The sequence below is a fragment of the Buteo buteo genome, chromosome 5 (assembly GCF_964188355.1).
Source record: "Buteo buteo chromosome 5, bButBut1.hap1.1, whole genome shotgun sequence".
Classification (NCBI taxonomy): Eukaryota; Metazoa; Chordata; class Aves; order Accipitriformes; family Accipitridae; genus Buteo; species Buteo buteo.
Window position 1 is genome coordinate 46,824,729 of NC_134175.1, and position 22,279 is coordinate 46,847,007.

At 36.6% G+C, this 22,279-nt stretch overlaps 1 protein-coding gene across 16 annotated transcripts in view; it reads left to right on the plus strand.

The window, feature by feature from the left end:
* Positions 1 to 420: 420 nt before the first annotated feature.
* Positions 421 to 22,279, plus strand: part of R3HDM1 (R3H domain containing 1) — a 55,315-nt gene continuing 33,456 nt past the window's right edge. For 12 of the 16 annotated variants that reach the window (XM_075028908.1, XM_075028915.1, XM_075028914.1 and 9 more), the window contains exons 1-8: positions 421 to 559; positions 1,460 to 1,670; positions 9,958 to 9,999; positions 10,445 to 10,534; positions 16,057 to 16,171; positions 18,654 to 18,732; positions 20,291 to 20,350; positions 20,433 to 20,573. In XM_075028908.1, coding sequence (XP_074885009.1) covers positions 1,500 to 1,670; positions 9,958 to 9,999; positions 10,445 to 10,534; positions 16,057 to 16,171; positions 18,654 to 18,732; positions 20,291 to 20,350; positions 20,433 to 20,573 — 698 coding nt within the window. In that variant the 5' untranslated portion in view covers positions 421 to 559; positions 1,460 to 1,499. The remainder of the gene's footprint in view (positions 560 to 1,459; positions 1,671 to 9,957; positions 10,000 to 10,444; positions 10,535 to 16,056; positions 16,172 to 18,653; positions 18,733 to 20,290; positions 20,351 to 20,432; positions 20,574 to 22,279) is intronic. The other 4 variants (XM_075028913.1, XM_075028922.1, XM_075028911.1 and 1 more) reach the window with 3 other exon arrangements.

A 22,279-nucleotide genomic window follows, 5' to 3' on the forward strand; every position in this document is an offset into this window, starting at 1 on the left:
TCATGGCCTATTACTCCTCCACACCTGCTGGGCTGCTTATTTCAAACTGTCTTTTCAGACTCTTCTGGAAGATACCTGCTTGTTTATAGAAACGGTTTCACTAGGAATGCCAACAAAATGTTTATTATGACTACTTGTTGACTCTGTAATACAGAAATATCTTGGAAGTTTAATGAAAAATATTATTGCTGCTGTATAAAGCGAGTACAATGAACAGATATGACAAATGCTGATTTCTTCTGTGCTTTTTTCCTTGAAATGATGACACCAAAAAACTTAAGTAATCATGTTCCCTCTCCCATCCTGCCCCAAATATAAAAGTATCATGTATTTCCTTTGTTGATTTTTAGGCATTTGAGAGGGATGTTCTTGCTGATTCAAGACAACATAGTTCTGTCCAGGACTCTACACTGGGGATAAGGACATGGGACTCCTCCTGCCAGATTCCAGATGGTTCATTACAACTGACATCTTGGTTGACAACTGTGAAAAGGAACTTTGGATTATTTTATTTTATTTTTGTGGGAGACCACAATCCCCAAACTGTAGGACATATCAGGTATTAAATCAGATAATTAGACTTTTCCATAATGTTAGTTGATTGTTATTTGTTTTCTATGCAGGACTTTAAGCATTCAGATGTTATTCTTTGTTTCTTTTAAGAAATGGAAAATTTTTGTTTTTACATCTTGCACTGTAGCTGAGTAATGACAAGAAGTCTTTCTTAGGGAAAATTGGGGTGGTTCTGTTACAGCTTTAATTTTTTTAGAGTTATCTTTATATAGTATTTAAAACTATTTTTATAAGTTATAATTACTGATAATGATTGTTATTATCTTAATTGCGAAAGCTCTTTCTTTCCTTCTTTCTTTCTTTCTTTCTTTCTTATTGCTTTTGAGAGTGTGCTTAATTTTATGAAGACTAGTTTCATGACATTTAGTAGGTAAGGTAGTTCCTGCATTCAGAACTTTTCCAGTTGTTACCTGGCAGCTAGGAAACTTCAAAGTTTTAATGAAATTTATGAACGTTTGCACACTTGGTGCATTATGATTCATCTGTTTACTTTCAACCCTTTTAAAATAAATTTATATGCAATTCTCTTTTCCTTTCAAATGAGAAAAGCTTCCTTTGTTTCTGTTGGAAGCTAGTTTGATTTGGAGTATCTGAATGCTCAGGTGTTTATTTCAAAATACAGAATGGAAAATCTGCAAGCGCTATCCTATAGTGTAGCTCTTAGTTCTTGTTTGCATAGGTGTCTATTATTATAAGCCTCTTGGTAAAAGTGGTTAAAAAGAAAATGATCACTCTCTCCCTCTGATACAAGGCAGGAAAAAATATAACAGGAGGGGGAATCCTTTTTGCAGCAAAATTGTGTTTATTTTGGGTAGCTATTTTGGTATGTAATTTCTTAAAATTAATTTAAAATTACTCAGTGATCTGCTTTTTCTTTGTCCTAAAGGTTCCATATTTCTTGTAGAATTTTAAAATAACCTTTTCTAATGAGGATGTCTGATATTCTTGCTGTAAAAGATGAAACTGATGCAATGAAGGGTTCAGAAGGTGAATTTAAAGATACAGACCCAGTTGAAAACCTTATAAAATCAGGAAGTCAGGAGCAGATTCAAGCGGAAAAGGATGAAAATTGTCCTGATAGCAAAAACAATATGCCGGTAAGAAGCTTTTCACTTTATCTTTCACTAATATATCATGTTAAATAAGTCTGTGTCTTGTTCTTCTCCCTTTCTCATGATCCTCTTACGTGTTTCTTTGGTACAGGTCAGGAAAACTTGACCAGTGTTAGGGAAGCAAGTAGGATGATTATTGCTTCCTCTCTCCTCCTTTGCCCCACTTCTCTGTTTATATTCACGTAAATATGAGAGCCAGTCATTTTTAATTGTTTGAAGTACATGAGCAGTTTTAATGGGAACCAGACAATTTGTCCATATTTGTGTTTTCCTGAGCGCACATGTGAAGTTGAGTCTTTTCATTGCAGCAGAACAAGGGAAAAACTCGGCACTCGAGCTGTGTTTGTTGTTGCTGAATCCTGACAAAGTCTCAGAGACTGGGCTGTGTTAAGAATATGCTGTATAGTAATAGTGTGGTTTGACCAAAACACTAAAATGTTGAGTGTTGCTTGTATGAACGAAGCACTACAGCACAGCTCAGCATGTCTGCCCTGAGTAGGGGTGACCAATCTAGGGCTCTTGAGCTATGTGCAGCTTACAGGTGGCTCAGGTGTAACTTTTACAGCAGACCTGTACAGCATAAGACTAAAGTAATCAGATGTAGGTAATCCAAATCCCCAGGTGTCAGAGGAATCAAGTCAGCAGAGCTTCTGAGGCCATTAGGTCTGGGTCCTGCCCTAGCCACCAGCAGAAGGTCCAGCCTCAGCCTCCTTCTCCCTACATCAATGGTGGAGTGAGCTGGTGAGCTATCTTCCCATCTTGGCTGCTAGCTAGTATTCCCCATACCTTCCCTTTTCCTCCGTTCTTCACTGCTTGACACTTTTGGTATGTGATTTATTAGGTAGGAAAGCTTAGGCAGACCTCATGCATACACTGAAGAGCTGATGCACATAAATGAATGGCCTCTGCAAGGTGGGAGATGTACCTATAAAGAAAATGTGGCATCAAATTTCAAGTGAGAAGGAGGTGGGGGAAATAGTATGAAAATATCTTGTGCTAAAGGAGAGCACCCCAATAAGGATGGGTTAAGGATTTAGGCAGCAGATTTAATACCTCTGAGGTTTAGTTATGCAGTTAGTGTTTATGCTCAAGAGTCCTGAAAGATGGGTCTCTTTCACATGGGACAAACTAGCTAACTCCTGGCTGAGGCTGTCCACTTGGTCACTGAAGACTGTAAGTGTCTTAGATGAGGTGAGGAGTTAAGGAAAGCAACTGAAATAATTTTCTGGCGCAACCTAGAAAATGGGACAAATTTCTAAGAGAAAACACAGAAGATTGTGTTTGACAAAAATGAGTTTTCTATAGGAATTTTGTGTCTGTGGGTTAATAATAAACAATTTTCTGATAAAAATCCTGATTGGGATATGAATACGGCAGTATTCTCTTGTGGATTGCAAAAACAGGACAGTAGCTTATTAGATTCTTGTTATTGAGAATTGAGTGAAAGGTTCTTTTGGGAGTAGTTCTGTTCAAGACTAACAATTCAATATTCCACTGAGTGAAGTAAGCTCTATCTGCTATGTTGAATTGCTTCCAAATAAATCTTGTAGACCACTGTAATAACAATACAGTTTTACACTTTAATATCTGCTGGCTTTATTAAGGCTGGCATCAGTGTAAATAGATAATTTCATGGAAAAAATAAATCTTTAAAATGAAATACTTCTCCTGTGACATGTGAGAAATAACTGCTACTGAAAAACTGCTAGATGTTATAGCTGAGGTGGTATTTTCTTTAATCAATGGAATGTCCTAGTAGTGAGGCTTAAAAATTAATTTAAGGTTTGTTTATTTTCATACAGTTCAGTAATTTGGAAAAATCTCATTCATGTTTTCTCATTCAACAAATCTCATTCAACACATTTTAGTGTGGAAACTTCTATGAGACTCAAGTGGCAAATCTGCCTGCAAACAAATGTTGCTGCATAGTCAGTCTAGAGAAATTAATCTGTTGGTGCTGTCAATGGCTGTGGGGTTTGGTGAAGGGGTTGGTTGCTTTGTTTTGTTCTTGTACAGGAGTAATAGCTGGTGGCTGAAATAATTACGTAGCATACGCAAGGTGAACTGAACAACTGTGTAATGAAGGCTGTTTGATGGAGACAGCTTTGCTGTTGTCTTCATTTAGTGTTGATGTTAGCATTGTGTCCAGGAGTCTCCATCAGAATCAGAACGTTGCTGTTACATGAGTAGTGTAATTAAAAACCGTGTTTGTAGGCTGAGGATGTTGATTTGCAGAGTGGTAGGAAGACAGTCAATTACAAAGTGGAACCTTGCTAATGTAAGCCCTTTGCAACAATTGAAATCAGTAAAAGCTAATGTCACTTGTACTGTGGTAGCTGCTAGTGTAAATATCTATGTCATATATTTTTCACTGAAAGCATGTTTTATGCTAAAATACAAAACTAAAATTTTGGCCTGTCCATAGTAAACAAAACTTCAGGAAACAGTAGAGTGGTCAGCAAGTTTTTAACTAATGGATGATTAAGTAGTTTGGTGACATTTCACTGGATGTACTGCTTTTCATTAAGTGCAGGTTAAATGTTACTGTAGTGGTGGGAAAAAGAGCAAAGGATTTGCTGAGAAATGTTAGAGAAGATTATCAGAGGATTGGAATTTGTTGTGTTCTTTTGTTTACTAATTGAGTATATCAGAGGATGGGTTGGGGGGTGGGAGTTATATGGGGCTTGGTTCTGGCTTTCCTAGCTAGTAGCTAAATGCTTAATAGGTTTCATATCTATTGGTAAACTACAATAATATACCTGAGTACAGTTATCATTTGATTTCTAACTTCTTTACAGCCGAGTAAGAAACAGGCTATGACCTTTCCTCTGTCTAAACCTATCATGGTTTGAATTCAGTTATGTTTCTGGATCTTCATGGTTCCAGAAATTGGTGATGATATTTTGAAATGTAACTGTGGCTCTGAATTCCAGATTACTTTGAGATGTTGTGCATTAGTAACCTATTTGCTGTTGCATACACTGTTGGAGGTACAATATGAATGAGAAAAATATCTTATTAGAGTACGTGGCTAGCGCTCCCAATTTCTTTAAGCAGTGTGAGAGTAGTGTAATTGATACACAGATTATTAGGGAAGGTTTTTGAATTGCCGTATTTTGAAGTGACCATGAAGTAACTCTTAAATGGAACTGGAAACAAGAGGCACTCATTTGAAAAGTACTTTTACCCAAGTCCTCTGCATGTCAGCACTTTGGTAGTTTTTGTAATCAAAAAGGTGTTGGTTCACCAGTCACTGTTGTCTCCCACCTGTTAATCTTATCCAGGTCAGGTGACAATATACTAATTCTGAATTAGGTAGAATATGGGGTCTGAAGTTTGTTGCCTTTGTCACTGGGTGGTGAGACAGGCAATACTTCATCCACTCTAAGGATTGCTGTTACAAAGTTAACGTGTCAGGAAATACTGACAGAAAATTAAACAGCCTGGATTTATCTTACAAGATAGTGCCTTCTGTTCACTATGAGGAAGATTTATTTTTTTTCAAACCCCCAAATATTTAAAATCTCCATAACAATTCATGTTGGCTTATGTATAATCCAGAAAAGGAGGTTTGTTCTTATTCCACAATCCACGCAGTATGGGGTTTGGGGGGAGAAAGAATGTTAGTCTTAAATGCTGTCATCTCTGCACTGAAAAATAACCATTAATAAGTAGATTTAAGATCCTTGATGGGATGATGATGGCCAAGGCAGTAAAAGACTGAGAGAAAGCAAGCTGCATATCACTGTATCAGGAAAAGCACTTGCAAGCTGTGGAGAATAAAACCAAAATATGACCAACAAAAAAGGCCTCACGGAAGGATGGAGGCTGGTGTGTGAATGCAGGAGTTGTATGCATCCACCATATGATATGGGCAAGGCAAATGTATTAAGTGAGTATATCTGTTTTGGATTTATGCTAATTAAGCAGATATCGCTGTCCTTTGGAGGAATTGGCTTAATTTTTTTTTACTTAGCAACTAGACGTCTCTCTTCCTACAAGTTTCTTCCCTCCGTACTAGCACAAAGCTTTGTTTTCTCTCTGTTCCACAGCTTGAGTTCTCTGAAGCCTTTCTTTGCTGCCTCCCCAGCTGTTTTGGTCTTGTCAGGATTTACCTGTCTTTGTTTCCAAAATATGTGACTTAATACTTTTTAGTAGATAGATGATTGGGCAGATTCTGTTTGGTTACTTTTGAACTGTTTAAAATACTTCTGTGTCCAATGAGGAAACTATTTTTCCATCAGTCTTCCTCTATTGTTTCCTGGAAAATTGCTGTCACTACTCACTAATACAGGACAGCAAGTAACCATAGACCATGCTGTTCTTTCAGTCTTACAAAGCTACCTGTGGTTGTTAGGACTGTAGCCCTTAACTGGATTTAAAATTGAGACCTAATTTAGAAGAAAGGTGAGAAACTGAATGTCCTTAGAACACTTTGTTCAGGTCTCTCATGTCATGCCTGTCTTCTGAAATGTCCAAACGGTACTTCAGAAATAGATGTAGTACGTTCTCCAAAAACCTATCACACTTCTAAGTTTGCTATCTTGTGCCTGACCTGGTTTTATCCAACTTGTTTAGACAGTATAGTGATGATAGAGGAAGGTGTGTAACAGCTTCAGATCTTTACTTTGTATTTAATATACATGATGTATGGAGGTAATTAGGAAAAAATAAAATAGGCGAATACTCCTACTGAAAGCCTGGATGTATATGATTATATGTGTTTGGTAAACTCTTATCTTAATTACCTTTTTATTTTGTAGTTGGAAATGAAGCATAGTAGTTGGTCTTACAAGTTGTTGGTTGGTTTGGGTTTGGTTTTTTTTGAGACAAAACCCTAATCATTCTTTTCATTATGCTATTGCTTGGAATACTTGCTTTTAAAGACTGTCTTGAAATCATGCCCATAATGACTTTAAATGGGGCATAAATTTATTTTTAATCTTGCTTTCATTAACACAGTGTTTTCTCAAGTCAGTAAAAGTCTTTGAGAGCTGCAAATATAAAGAAATTGCTTAATTTGCACTCACTAATGATTACATATTCTAAAGTAGCTATAAATTGTTTTTCACAAATGGGGAACATAAAGTTGCTCTCTAGGAGCAAAACTTAGTAAATGCAGAGAAATTAGGAGAGAACTAAAATTCACGGACCTGAAAAGAGAGAAAATGTGCATTAACAGCTGCAACATGCATTGACTACCTATTGTCCTGGAATTGCAGTGGAAATGTAGTCATCTTCAGCTGGCATGGTTTTGCTTGAGAAGATGATGATTGGGCACAGATTCTAAGTTTTGTGAGTGCAGTTACTGTTGATGTAACAGGACTTTAGGTTTTGTATTTCCAGGTGCAGACCTTACATCATAGGCCTTTTCTCACATTAGCTGTCCCTGCAGTCCAGCCATACCAGATTTATTCTAGTGCTTCTTACCTGTCAGGTGTGTGGTGCTTATTCTTTACAGTTACAGCTGGATGTGGGGGCTTGTATTTCAGGTTTTGACATCCTTAAAGTCATGCAGAAGAGCAAGGAATCCATGCCTATCAAAGGATTGTTTTACAAGGCAGCTGTTTCTAGATAGCAGGTCTTAATATGATGGGTGGGATGACACTTATCTCATGTGTAATTTTGAGGTTTGAGTCATTTCAGTAAAGGGAGAATCTTCCTCCTACAGTGGCCCCCCATCTCTCCCTAGTGTTATTGGTGTGGGTTTGGTCCCTAAAAATTGTCAGGTGCTCATGAAGTTGAGCACCATGGTATTCAAATACCTTAGTTTACTACCCTGAATATCCTATATTGTTTTGATGAACTTATTCCCCATAGGTTGCAAACACCTATCTTTAAAAAAAAAAAACTTTAAATGCAGCATAATTGACAGTGTCAGTTGGGTTGCCTTTCCAACCTGGAAACAGAACTGTGATTCTGCAAGCAAAATGGAAGATGAGATACAACACATGTAAAACACTTAAAGGAATGTACCATCAAACTTGTCCTACTGTGATTGAAATCCAAAAATCACATTCATTTTAAATATTCTTACAAAGAATTCAGATTTGATACTAGATCATTTCAGTATCTCAATTAAATTTTGAGGCATTTGCTTTGCTTTATCTGGCACGGACAAGCATACTTGAGTTTTGGCTGCAATGGATTCCTGAGACTTTACTGAGGTAAGGTGAGGAGGAGATACGTGGTTTGTACAGTTTTTAATTAAATTTAGTTATGATACGGTTCCAGCTTCCCAGCAACAGTCTCTTCTCTGTTTTGTTTTTTTGTTTGTTGTTTTTTTTAATCATATTTAAAAATAATTGAAATATGTATGTCTTAAGTTACTGCTCACTAGTTAGTTAAGTGTAAAGTTTTTGTTGACAGTATTAGAAATTCTGTTTGGCTAGTTTACAATGTCTTATGTCCTGTATAACTAAGTTGATTCCTGTCCCCTCCCCACCCTGCCCTGCCTTCACCCCCCACCCCCCCCAGTGGTGGATCTAAGGTATTTGCTTTCATATACTCTTTTCAGTTATATACTGGCTTCAAAGCTTCCAAAATTTTGGGAAAAGTAAACAATTGCCCAAGCGTAGATTCTTTTGCCTGTTGTTTTGACAGTGAACTGAGGACTCCACTGGAAGTGCTGATTTGATTTTAAGTTCACACTACTTGATTTGAACCCACCTAAGATAATTGATGCTGGAGTAACTGATATGAGGCTGGGAAATCATCCAGTTCTTGAAAGTTCTGTAGCTTGATATAATAGAAGCTTTGCCAGGGATATGCAGAATGCCAGCTTTCAATATCCAATGTATGCTTTCAACATAGCTGATTGAAAGAAGAAAAATATTTTGCAGGTAACAGCAAAACTTAAAGTCTTTGTATTGTTCCAAGTATGAGAACATTTGAACTGTCTTTGCTGCTCAAAATCTCAGCAAGCTTCCTTTACAAAACTGATGATGAGTTCAGTTAGCTTTCAGTGCTGCTATTTAAAATCCTGTTACATAGCGAAATGAGCTTAAATGAGCACCCCTTCTGCTGCTTTTCAGCTAAGCTGGTGCAACATCCAAAAAAAACATTTGGGACTTGAGAAAACTGGAGAAATAGCGGTTCTTCTGCCTTTATGTGGTAGAACCTTTTACTGTAGGTTAGGTGTTCTTTTTAGCAACATATATGTTCTGCTAGAAATTAAGGCACTTGATAGACATCTGCTCCTGTGAGCCTAGGGCAGGGAGGGCTGTCTTTATGTAGTTTTTAAACAGAGTTTTTGTTTAGTTTCCTTCTGAAAGGATACCCCTTTCATAAAGGAGGAAATATTGTCCATTAAACAACATTTGAAATTATATTACCAGTGTTACTTTTTCCTTACAAATATTAGGCCTGTGCTTAGTAAAACCAGCTCTGTTAAAGGCTCATCTATTCATCAGTTTTAGCTCTACAGTGAAACCAATACTTAAATTATGTTATGCCACTGTAAGTGCTTCTATTCCTGTGTAACTGTGACAGAGGGTTGAGTTAGTTTTAACTACGCAGTTAAGGAATTGTTAAACACTTTTGTTGATTCAAATGTACCTTTCAATCATGCATACTCTAGTAAAATTCTGGTAATGCTTCTTAAAAGAAACAATAGTAATAGAAGAAGGGATCTGGGAGTAGAAAGAGCAAATGAATGCATAGTAAGTAACTAAAATGGCTCTGGGAGGAGGAAAAGCATATTAATGCATGGTAAGTTGCTAAATTAAAGAAAACAAATTGACCAGTGGCCCATTTTAAAGTCCGCTTTCATAAGTCCCAAGATGAAAGAAAAAAACACATATGTTTTAACCTGCTTATGATAGGTCATCATCTGTTCCCTGGTAGAGGCAATGCTGCTTTTTTTTTTTTGTCTCCCCCCCCATATTATTTTTTCAGGTAGGTTTCAGGAATAGGAAGAAAGTTTATAAAAGCCATGTCATGTTGCCAAGGAAACTAGGACACGAGAATTTAAAATGTAGGAGAGGCTGAGAGAGTAAACTGCTTCGATCTTACTGAGCAAGAATAGTGCTTGCTTCCTGTTAAATTCCTGTAATATCTATTGTTGATAAATGAAGAAGAGAAATCAAGGACAAGCACGATGAAATTGGGAGAGGGTATAATCCTTCAGTCAAAAGCACATGCTGTTCCTTTCACAGATTTGACCATCATGTCAGTAATAACTGTTAAAGCTTTCTCTTATACAGACTTTTGCATTAATAAAATTGTACTATTAAGTTTAATATAAACCTTTTCTGTTGTGCCTATCATTCAGCGGCCAGTGCAGTCTTTTGGACAGACAGCAAAAAGGTCGAAGGTACAGTAGACTTGTGTGCTGGCATGCTAAGGAAGCCCTTCATGCTTGATGAAGCTTTGTTACTTTGTGAAAAGTGCCTTTAGTTTTATTTTTTGGCATTGAAGCTTTGTTTTATTCTGTTGGATTTTTGTCTTGCCTAGTTGTCTGCTTTTGTGGTTTGCCTTTATATTTTTGGTGGCTTTTTATTGTTATGGAGAGAAACACTTTCCCAAAGATTTTATTTACTTTTCATTAGATGTGCTCTATTGTGCTGACAGTGCCTTCAAAAGCTGCAGTTGCTTGGGTATTTTCATCCTAGAGGAAATTATTTATTCTATCAAAAATATCAAAAATGCAGTTTTCAGCCATTTTGTTTTACATAAAATGAATGGAAAAATAACGGCTTATGGTATATTTATATCATTTTTATAAGCCATAGTTTTTAATTTTACATACTTTCCTTTAGTCAAACACAAAGTTAAAGTTAGTTCGGAGCCTTGCTGTATGTGAAGAATATCCACCACCTCCCACAGCTGAAATATCACAGGACCTCCAGGTAAAAATCACATTACTGAAGTTTCTGAAACAATTTGAAGTAACTTAACTGTTCAAAAGAAAATCTTTTGGGTACTCTTTAAATATGCAGACATCATATGATTTTAATTTTTTTTAATATAGCTTTAATAGAGGTGATAGTATCAGATGAAGAATTTGTTGCTTTCTTTTTCTGAACTATAATGGTTCCTGTCTGGGGAAGAGAGGTTTTGTTGTTTCAAATTTCTAGTCTTACAGTGCACTTGAGGCAGTCTTAAACTGCTTAAGTGTTGTCTGCCATCGGTAAGACAGCAAAATGATGATTAATATGCAGCATAATTTATTGGCTTTTTATATATAGAAAATTTAAACAGCTGTAAGTTCTGGTGCTTTAAGTGAATTCCTGCATGTTCATCATAATTGCTGGTAGTTCTATTAACACATGCCTGAAGTATTTCCGAAGACTAATCTATGAAGATGATATAACACGCTTAAGGAAGTTCCTAAATGCTGAACAAAATATGTAAAAATACCTTAGAGAGTTTAAAACAAAATCTAGCTTTCCTGACTTTACCTTCATACCAGTCTGTATTTTTAGAGCAAGATACTATTGCTGGTTTTAATTCTATGCATGAACGTGGGGCTTCAAAATGCTTTTCTTTTTTTCACTCCTAACAAAACTGAAATGGTTCTTAGTGGCTTACTCATAAAGCATGTTGACTTATCTTGCTGTTATTTGAAAAGCTTCTAAACTGTCTTTTTGTGAAAAGTCTCACTTTTAAGAAGCAGAAGGAACCAGTAGAACAGCAGAGCGTGAGGGGGTTTTGCTGGGGGAGTGGTAATTCAGTTTTGGGGAGGGAGGTAGGTTGAGAACTCATATAGGCATTTGTCAAGCTAATTAAAATTTTGTAAGATTGAACCACAAAGTATCTAGGGTTTTTTTTCTTGGGAAAACAGAAAATAGTGTTTTTCATAGTCTTTCACTAATATGCCAGGATTTGAAGAGTTGACTAGAGAAAATTTGAAACTGGGCCTGGTAATTTGATGAAAAATTAAGTCTTAGATTGGTATAGGCTGCAGAGTGAGAAATGAAAAGACAACAGGAAAGCTAATGCTATTTACAATGATTTACAACCCTGTCATAATGTTTTGTGTAAGACTAACAAAATTGACTGAGTTCAGGCTTAGATGTTTAGTCTGAAGAAGTAGGATTTAACTTTTTCAGTCACTGTACCTAATTACAGGAAGAGAGAATCCTAATTTGATGGGCTGTTCATCCACAGTATATTTCAAACATAAGAGACATTAGGATTTTAAAAAGTCTCCAGCACTCTACAACACCATGTATTTAATGGTTTAAAGTCAGACATCTATAATAAGCATTCTCTGCGGATAGCATTTGTTACCATGTCCTCTGGAATCGATCCTTAGCTGTGTACTGCAAGGTTCTTGAAAGGAATTACTGCAGTAGTAGAAGAGATGTAAAGGCCAGTTCTACAGAATGAATTGAATTGTGTCATAATCTAAGTTTCTACAAAAGGAATACCGTAAACCAGTTTGTATATTAAGAAACAAAATTAGATCTAGCTCTGAGTTTTCTTTAGAAACAGTAATCTAGAAAAAATGGCTTATGAATCCCAATAACCATGCAAATGATTGAGAGAACAAATTTAATTCTTCCCTGTAGACTGGAGAAATACGTGTTGAAGAGAAGAGTTAGAAACAAGAATTTGTTGCAAGTTCTGGCACTGGAGTGCACATCCTATGGGGCACAGGTCTTCCATGACCCCTTGTAACAATTCATACAGGCAATTCCTTCACCCATTTTGCTTTCTTTCCCAAAGAATCTTTGGGAATGGCATGGAAGACTTCTTCTGTGAGCACCAAACAGCTGCTGACTGCCTCAAGCCCCACACTTCCAAGCATGATGTGTATGCTTTAATTGTGCTTGGAACATGTGGGAGGTCCAGTGGCTAGGTGAAGTGACTGTCTTGCCCAGCCTTCACTAGCAGTACGAGAACAACCTCTGTGATTACTTCCCCTTGCTGGAAAAGTCACTGTGGTTTTGTATCAGTGACTGCAACTGAAAAATGGCTTCCAGTTTTGTGTTCATAAGTAAAACGGTTTTTAAGAGTTAAGAAGAATAAAATTCAGGATAAAGTTGCTGGTAACAGTTGAAGAATCCACATTTTTAATGGTTAGAAAGTGTTAGCCTTGATAGGACGTAAAATATACTTACTCAACTAGGAACTGGTGTGAGTTTTGGGATACCTCTGGAGGCTTGCGTGTGACTGTTTGTTAGTCACCCCTTCCACACTAGTGTGTACAGCAGCTCTTAGCAAGGTAAAACTCCTAGGCATGTGCAGGTGTGGAAGTCACTTAGCAAGGCACTGCTGCCACTGGTGGCTGCTTCTCCTCAGAAGACTATAATGAAAGAGGTTGACAGACTAGAGGAATTGTCTCAAGCAGATCAATTTATTTTCTGATACACTTGTTTATATTTTCTTGAGCAATTGCAACATGAAAAAAGATACTGTTTCCTACTGAGAAACCTAGATAAATGCTCACAAATTTTTAAGCCTTAATTGTTAAAAAGCACTGGCAACCCTTTACTAAAAGGTGCTATGAAAGTACAAGCTTATCAATTTATTGCAGGAGGAAGAACATAACTGATTTATTTGATCTTTTGTCTTTGTAAATACAGTAACTCTTTATTCTCTTGCCGAACTTTGTCTAATTATTAGGTGCTTGGGTTCTTCTGATTCTTTATGCTCTAATATAAAGTACAAACACCAGCAAAGGATGATCCATTTCAGCTCTTTTTAAGGAAGGGCTGCTTTCATATGAATGACAGTTGTTATTATGGGTAACAAGTAAATAAACCTTCAAACAATTGAACTTTTTCTTCTTTAGCAAAATAAAACAACCCAAAGGAGGGGGATTCAGGGGAGAAGACCAGGGTCTATAATGTTAGTTTATACTGACTTGTGTAAATTCAGGTTGTTGGTTTTAGAGATTCCTGGTAAAAAGCCAAGACCCCAGGACATAGGGTCTTTGAGTAATATTCTGTAATGTTTCCTGACTCTTGCCTTTTCCTCAAGTGTTTTAAGCTGGAGGAATTTATCGGGTTTTGATGGTTTTAGGGCTTTTGCTTTTTGTTTGGCTTTTTCTTGATTAATCAGGATTTGGTGACAATTTCTGCTGCTACAGTGAGGACTTCAGATAGGATCTGAGTTATAGCAAGGAGTCAGTTAAATCAATACGCCAGCAGAGACCTGCTACAAACAGGGTGGGATTAAAAGAATTTTAGGGGAATAGAAGTTAAAAGGTTTTTCAGCAGCTTTCCAGTCAAGTAGGTCATATTTAATTAGATGCTACAGTTTTTATAGCATGAAATCACAAGGAAGCGCCCTTTGCTGCACAGTTCTGTTGTATCACACTTTGAAGTAGAATTGGTGGTAGTAGAACTGGCTGTTCAGATGGCTATTCCTTTTTTTAGCTCTCGTTGGGAAAAGAAGTATGAAAACGATTACTTGCTGAAATCCTTTGACTAAACTATTGCTGTATGCTTTTACTCTGGATGGGTTTAGAATATGTAGTCACTCAATTTTTTAGTGAAGGAAAATCAGACTATGAAAATTTCCTTAGTTTACTGGTAGTTTTGTAGAGTATTATTGTAAAATAGAGAATAAGGTATTGGTGGATCCAAGTCAGAAATAATTTAATAAAACATAAACATGTTATTTGAAAAAGAAACTGTTACACAGCTGCTAGGTGAACAGTAGATGTAATGCACTTTGCAGTGACAAATAAATTGCTCATTTGAATTCTATTCAGGTTAGTGATGTGAGGAATGCAAAGATTTGTTTTGGACTCCTTAAGGTTTGTAGCCAAGTGAATTCTCAAGACTAGGAAACAGTTATGCAAAAGTTCATTATTAGTGATTGGAAATGGTTTTTATCAGACTTGGTTATAGATAATCTCATAAAACCTGAGAAGTCTCACACTTGTAATGCTGTTTTGCAGGGTGTTCATGAATTAATAAGTTTAATTAGAACACTTAATGTGAGGAAAAAATCATAATGAAAGGGAGAGCTGACAAAACTACCAGCTAAACTTCTTTTCTCATTTGAAAAAGTTGTTATTCCACAAATGCACATTGAAACTAGTTTTTAACCATAACCTCATTAGTGTAGGGTTCCCATTGCCCAGCTCTGCAGGGAAAAAGGTAGGGAGCAGTTTGGTGTGCTAGGGCAGGGAGGAGCATTACTGCAGGTTGTGCAAGGATGTGTTTGCGTGTGAAACAGTCTTTAGCCTTGGTGAATCCTGACTATATTTAACTCTGGTCAGCTTACATGAGTGAGATCAAGGCTGTGTAATGACACACGAGCTGAAGCTTAGAGCAGGTGCCTGGATATGGGTAAGAATGGGTTTGCAGGAAGAGTGAGGACTTGCATGGGAAGGGATTAGGTGCAGGATAGCAGAGTGATAGGCAAGAATGGATGAGAGGCAGGTTCTTCAGGTTGGGAAGGATCAGATATTCTCGGGGGCGGGAGGGTGGTGGTGGTGACAGCATCAACTCAGTTGGCATCTGGGGGAGCAAAATTGACATTTGAGGGAGGTCAAGATAAAAGGTAATGGGGGAGTCTCGCTCTTACAGGACTTTGCCACTCATGCTCTTGGAGTCATTCAGACACGTGGTGTCTCCATTTCCCCCTACCTCCTCTGATTTTTGCTGTCTGAAATACGTTAGTCGTTCACTGACAGTCTTAGTAAAGAGGCATGAAAAACAAATCACAATTTTCCACTATTTAGGGGACCATTATGTCACTATAATTTCAAAGGGAAGATCTTTTTTGCTGTATTTGGGAAACAGGTTTTATGATAGTTCATCTACTTGTATAAGAACATGGATTTTGAGATGATTACACACAAAGCTACTCTGTCAAAATATACAGGAAGTTAGGGATCTAAGCCTTGATGACAGTGAGGTTTGCAAATTTTGCATTGATATATTGTACTGTAAATATTTCCCTTTTTTGTGGATCTGGGAATGCTGGTCTGTCTGAGATTGAAACATTTGTTTTTAATTTTTTTTCTTCTTTGTATAAACCAAATCGAAACTTGAAACAAGCTTTTATAGTCAAGAACTATGAAGAATGAGGGGGGAAAAGCATTGTGGATGATGCATTACTTAAAAATTTAGAAGCTGTATAAAATTTATACATCTGAAAAACTGGAATATTTTCATATGTGTATCAAATAAGGTACTTCGGATTAATTTTGAAATAGCATTCAGGGCCTGGAAGTGTGTGTAAATTGAAAATGTGTATGGTAGTTTCTATGCCTTTTCTATAGTTTTTGGTTTACTGGTAAATAATTTCATTTTGTGGTTGCATAAAGTACATGTGGGATCAGAAAGAACATGAAGGCAATTATTTTCCTTGTTACTTCTTTATTTTGCAGGTGGTATAGTACAAAACAGTTCTCCTGCAGGTATTGTTTGAAATAATTTCTGTGATGACTGATTTTTACTTTTGACAGGAGAAAATTCAGATCCAGTTGTCACAGTCTTTTGAAAAAGAAGAAAAGCCTGCAAAAGATGAAACAGAAAAGGAAAAATCCAGTGATAAACTGTCCAGAAAAATGTTATCAAGAGGTTTGCTATCTGTCATTGTGCTTTTTAAATGTACTGTGTAGATAAAGAATATTTAGAGAAAATAACAGTTTGCTTCCAGGTCATCATTGCATAAACATTGGGGCTTTTTTAGCAAATGAAGCAAGTAGATCAGACATCTCTGAGCTGGAGAAGGAATTGGTCCCAGAGGATATGCTTTCAAGGCTTCATCAAACACATGTACTCCAGCAAATGCTTTTCCTTTCTCGCCTGTCTAGCTACGCAGACCAGCATAAAAGCAGTTGCATTGTGTCAGTTGTGTCCAAGTGTTCTTTGGAAAACTGACTTTACTAGTCAGTAGAAGTTACTATCTTATTCCTAGACTTTGTTGTTACAGGTTTTGTGAAACTTTGAAAAAAGTGAGAATGACAACTACCTTTATACTTTTTCTTATCTTTATTCAACAGAAGTCAATATTCTTGTTTATATATTTTACTTTTGACAGTATCTAGAATTTTTATATAAATTTTGGAGCAAGGGTGGAACTACATAAGTAGAAATGACAAATATTATGTTTTCACTTCTAATATTCATGTATTCTGGATTGAAGATCTATTCTATCTGCTGAAAGTCTTTGGTTTTTAACCTGAAATAGAACTGTAAAGTTAATGACTTCAGCCTGTCTCTGTTCATGTTACCTACTGCTTCCTAAAGGTAGAAGGCTTCATATGTTTAAGTTGGGAAATCATTGTATAGCTCTTCCTTTAAATAAAGGATCCAGAATGCTTATCTAAACATCTGAGATCAACCAGTGTGTAGGACATATCTTTAAAGCTAGAATCCTTTTTGAGAAAGGTAGCACTTGTCCATCTTGTGTCCCTCAATTCCATAAGGCCTTCCTCAATGTGGCATTTCAGTGCATCTTGTCCCAGCTGGCAGCCAGGTATTTGTGACATAAAAAACACTGGGATGGAGAACTTAACTGTGTTTATAAATCTCAGTCTTTGAAATGATGCCTTAAAAAAATAGGGTGTTCTTTCAGAGCTGACTTGCTCAACCTTTAAAGTACATGCCCACCTTCTAAAATTAAGGAGAAAAAAAAAAACCAAACCAACAAACCCAAACCCCACCTCCCACCCAAAAAAATACCCAACATCTTAGGTAATGATGAGGAGTTGAGAGCAAAGTGGCAAAATGTCTAAGGTAGGGGTAGCTGTTCTAAATTCACCCAATATCTCCTCTGGAGGTTAATTACTTCCCAATTTAGGACATGCCAAAATAGAAAATGATGGAATTTAAGCATCAGTCTTCTAGTGATTATAACTCAATTATTGCTCACTTGCAAATTAAGAAAATTAAAGTAAATAATTATTTGATCTTAAAGTAGTTTTACCAGACATACCTTTTTTTTTTTTCCCCTGCCCCTCTTTTTCCCCTCCTCAGAATCAAAAATAATCCCAAACCATAAATGCTCAAACTTACTTGGTTTCATTTATACTCTCTTGATAATATATGGGCAGGATTGATAACATAACAAGCTCTGCAGATAAAGGAACCCGCTATCATTCTTCTTTAGGGAACTAGAGATTCTCTGTCCTCAGGAGGACTTGAATTTTCTCCAGGAAAAACTTAGGTCACATTTCTGAAGATGGCTGCTCTGCCAGCACTGTTGCTTCTAATGAAAAAGCCTGCATAGATTCTGTCTTCAGTGAATCTACCCTTCTTTGTAACAGCTAGGACCTAGGCATAAGTTTGAACTGTGCCTAACTTGAGAGTAGGTTAACACATAAGTAGTTCTTGGAAGAAATCTAGTTCCAAAAATATTGTGAAAACACTTACAGCTTTGAATTCTCAGACCTGGAACTCTGGAAGGTGCTCATATAAGGGAAGCTTTGGTGTTATGTCATTTCTTTCAGTGACAGATTTTAGAGAACAAAATGTAACTTTGAATACTTTATTTCACGGAAACCAGAAAGGAGGCAGAAGGTTGCCAGACTTCTTTTTGAACACTTCTAAACATTATGCTGTGAAAACAAAGCCCAACAAGGATTTTTAATAATACAATATAATGTTCATGAAGGTTAAACTGTTACATTCTAAGTTACAATATTTCTTCAGACAATATCTAGTAATTCTGTAGATCTGCTGATGCACAGAAATGTATACAACAGTGCAATGTAGTACATTGAGAAAACTTGAAAGGTTGATGGAAATCAGGTGACTCAAGGTGATACACTGCTTCAAAATATATAGCAATTTGTTAATAGATTAGCAGTTGCTTCTGTATTACACTTAAATTTAGGGAATTGGGGGGCAATGTTGGGTATTCTGTTTTGTTTTTTACTTGTGAGCCTTTTCTGGGGAAACTGGAAGTGTTTCATTTTGGGAATAAAATGCCTAATAGTTATATAGTCTTGATCCATAAATAGTACGTTCAGCAATAATTGGAAAAAAAATAGTATTAGTGTGTTGTATTAGTGTTTTTTTCAAAGCGTAATTTTGTTCTCTTCCCCCTTACTCTTAGATTCCAGCCAAGAGTATACAGATTCCACTGGTATAGATCTTCATGAATTTTTAGTAAATACATTAAAAAACAATCCCAGGTAAGCATCAGTAATATCAACTTCCTGTTTTTCTTTCTTCTTGTTGCCTGAGATGTCACACCACCTGGGGTTTTTTGTTGTTGTTTTTTTCCCCCTCTTAAATGTCTTAACACTGTATGTCACTTATTTAGGATGAGATTTTGTTGCGCAAGCTATCTGAAACACCAGTCCTCTGTAATTTGTGTGTTATATGAACAGAGGTTCAGGACACTGAAATGGTTTAAATGCTTTTAATGTTTAATAAGCAAATAATGAGTTCTGTCTGTGTGCAATTCTCTCCCTGAAGGGACTCTTAATACTGTGTCTCTAAAACTTGTACTCTCTTAGCATCTGCTTGTTAGAGACCAAACTGCCTTCTCTTACTTTAATCTGTCTTGCACTGAATTTATAGACAAAGGAATTTTTTTAAGCTGTACCATATAGCCATAGTTGGACATGTACATTTTCACTCTGCACATCAGAAACCAAATCTGACCTAACTCAAGTCCATCATTTGTTAGCAACAGAGTCGACATGGTTCTGTTGCTTAGAGGTTTGCAGTATGTTGCTGTCTCTTTTGTGTTCTTTTCCTCAATGGGGTTTCATACTAGGTCTGTGGCTATATATACAAGGCAAGAAATTAACTGGGTGGAATTGTGCTGCTGTCACAAAAGCTATTCCACTGCTATTTGTTATTCATTCATATTATAGTTATGATTTCCAATGTGATAATTTATTGGGAATCCATTTTATTTGCAAAAAGTATAAAATGAGTTATAGTAACAGGCCAACACCATTTTGTCCTATAGAGTAAAATTAGAAAGTACAGATCTCTGCTATACTCTTACGTTGTTCCTATTTGAGGTCATAAAGCATCCCAGTGACAACCAGAAATTGTAGGTGAAGGTCTGCTGTGGGTTTACACGTGCAGTAACTGGGAAGCTTAGTTATCTGATGTGCACAAATTATGAACTGTGTGGCAGTTAATTTCATTACATGTTAATGATTTACTGGAACTGGCATAAGCATTTTTAAGACTAATATTAATTTCTATCACCTTGAGTTTTAGCTTTTTCATATTCTCTTAATATCTCATCACATTGCAGTGTGTGCCAGCTTTTAACCACTTGGTTGTTGGTATATTGTAGCAGTGCCTCCCGTCACTGTGTCTCAATGATCCCATGATGTGCTTCACAATCCAAGGGCCAGTTCAGGCCTCAGCAAATGTTACTACCCATGCTAACCATCAAGAAACAGCCTAGTCACTGCTTTTCCTTCTTGAGACTGTCTTCTCAATGACTGTACTTTCTTTTGAGGCTGCTGGGAAAAGATTATTTGGAGGATTTTTGTATTCTGATTTCTGAGAGGAGAACAGCAGGTTTCACTAGGTGGATTCAAGATGATATAGCCTAGTGAAAAATGAATACTTTGTCCTAAAAATACTGCATTTGATACCTGGTGGTCAAATTTAGTCTGCCATATTCCCTTGATCACAGATCTTATCTATGTATTCTTAAGATGAATACAACTGCAGTTATTGGAGTGTCTCATATGTGAGTTGCTGTGTTTTTATTTTCAGGGACAGAATGATGCTGCTGAAATTAGAACAGGAAATTTTAGATTTCATTGGTAATAATGAGTAAGTACTGTACTCTTATAGGAAAAAAAGAATTCAAGAGTATTCCTGTTTATTAAATAAAGCTACTATTCCTTTCTTCCAGAATTCCAAGGAAAAAGTTTCCCCCAATGACATCTTACCATAGAATGCTGTTGCACAGGGTAGCTGCTTACTTTGGATTAGAGCACAATGTGGACCAGAGTGGGAAGTCAGTCATAGTAAATAAAACTAGCAATACAAGAATGTAAGTGTAAAAAGTCTTGAAAAAACTTTTTTGATGCATAGATTTAACACCTGGGTTATATGATGCATCTGTAGCATCAGGGATCTATCTATTCAATGGGAAGCTTGCATCAAGGAGAGGTAGTTGCAAGACCTTTACTGTTTGTGTTTCAGTGCTGGGTAATAATGCAATCTGTTTCATGCTTAAATGTTTTTGGGAAAAAAAGAATGTTAGCTGTAAATTAAGAATTTTTGTTACTTTTCTCACAGAAATGCATTTCTAACTTTGTTTCCCTGAATTATAGATTTATATTAACTATTTATCTGTTTAAAGGTTTACACCAGTAAAGTGTACAAAGTACATTCGTTGTTTCTTTTGGAAAGCAGAATGAGGCCTTAACGTAGAACAGGGTCATTTCTGATCTGGTGAAAGGAGGGGACAAGACTTGCACAAATTTGGCTTTTGTACTGTAAAAATCTACTGGGAAAATTCAGGCATTGAAGTCTTTTGTTGGAATAATGTTGCTTACAGATCTCACATGGCCTTACAAAATAAACGTAGCAGGAAAGACAGACATCGTATCAGTGGAAGTGTCAACCAGGTTAACAATTCGTGGCATGCTACTTTACTGTGAGGGCTGGCGAGCAGAAACCAGTAGGCAAATCCAAATTACAAAAAAAGTAGCACTGGGGCCACAGCAACTCCAAAACCCATGCATAGTTGATGTTTTCATTCAAAGGACCCAGCTGTTCTCTCTGTCCTCTGCACTTCTCTGTCTCCTCATTCTGCCTCAAAGACAAAGGACTAATGTGTTGGTGTATTTATGCTGCCTAGTTTCTAGTTTTAACTTAAAGCATTTGCCTGACACCATTTTTTGTTGGTTGTTTTTTTGTTTGTGATTTATTTTTTTTAGTACTGTATGATTTGAACAAGAAAATAGGAGTTTACGGCGCCTGCATCCTAATCCCAGTCTCTATGTACACTCTCCATAGCTTTGGGAGAAAAAAAAAATCTTATTACTCACCCTAATTTTAGAGTCAGTAGAACTGAAATAATATACCACACTGAAATTTCACTTAAGTAAACTGTTTCCTCCTCAAAAGTTTCTAGAAAAATATACGGAGCCTAAATATATGTTAAATTACTTACATATTCATGTATGTTTTTTTGCTTTGGCTACACATTCTCTATTTAAATTGACTTATAAAGCCATACGTTTCAAATCTGTTGCCTTTACGTCTACCAGCATCTCTAGACTGAAGCTTCAGTCTAGCACTTCAAGTGTGGAATAAGTACTACTAAAAGATGATTTCTTCGTTTTTATGCTTTTTTGGTTTTTTTCCCTAGACCGTATTTAAATAGCTTATGGCCTCTGGAAGCCCCCTATAGGTGTAGTTACTAATTAGCAGGCATTTCATCTAACCTGCAGACATTAAGATTCTTAATGTTTTCAATATTCTTATTTTAAATCACTTTGGATATAAAATAAGAATTTAGAAAGAAAACCTTGGAGATCTGCTCCATGTTGAATAAAACCAAACTTACCTTTTCCTCATAGGCAGATTCCCGGCTCCATCGCCGATCAGTGATGTTACTGACATCAACAACCCAGTGCATACTGGGACGTCTCAGTGGAGTGGGAAGTTGGTGATTGCAGGGCAGTAAATTCAGGGACCTTTAAAAGAAAGAGGTAAGACAGTCTAAAGGTTCTCTGAAATGCCTGCTAA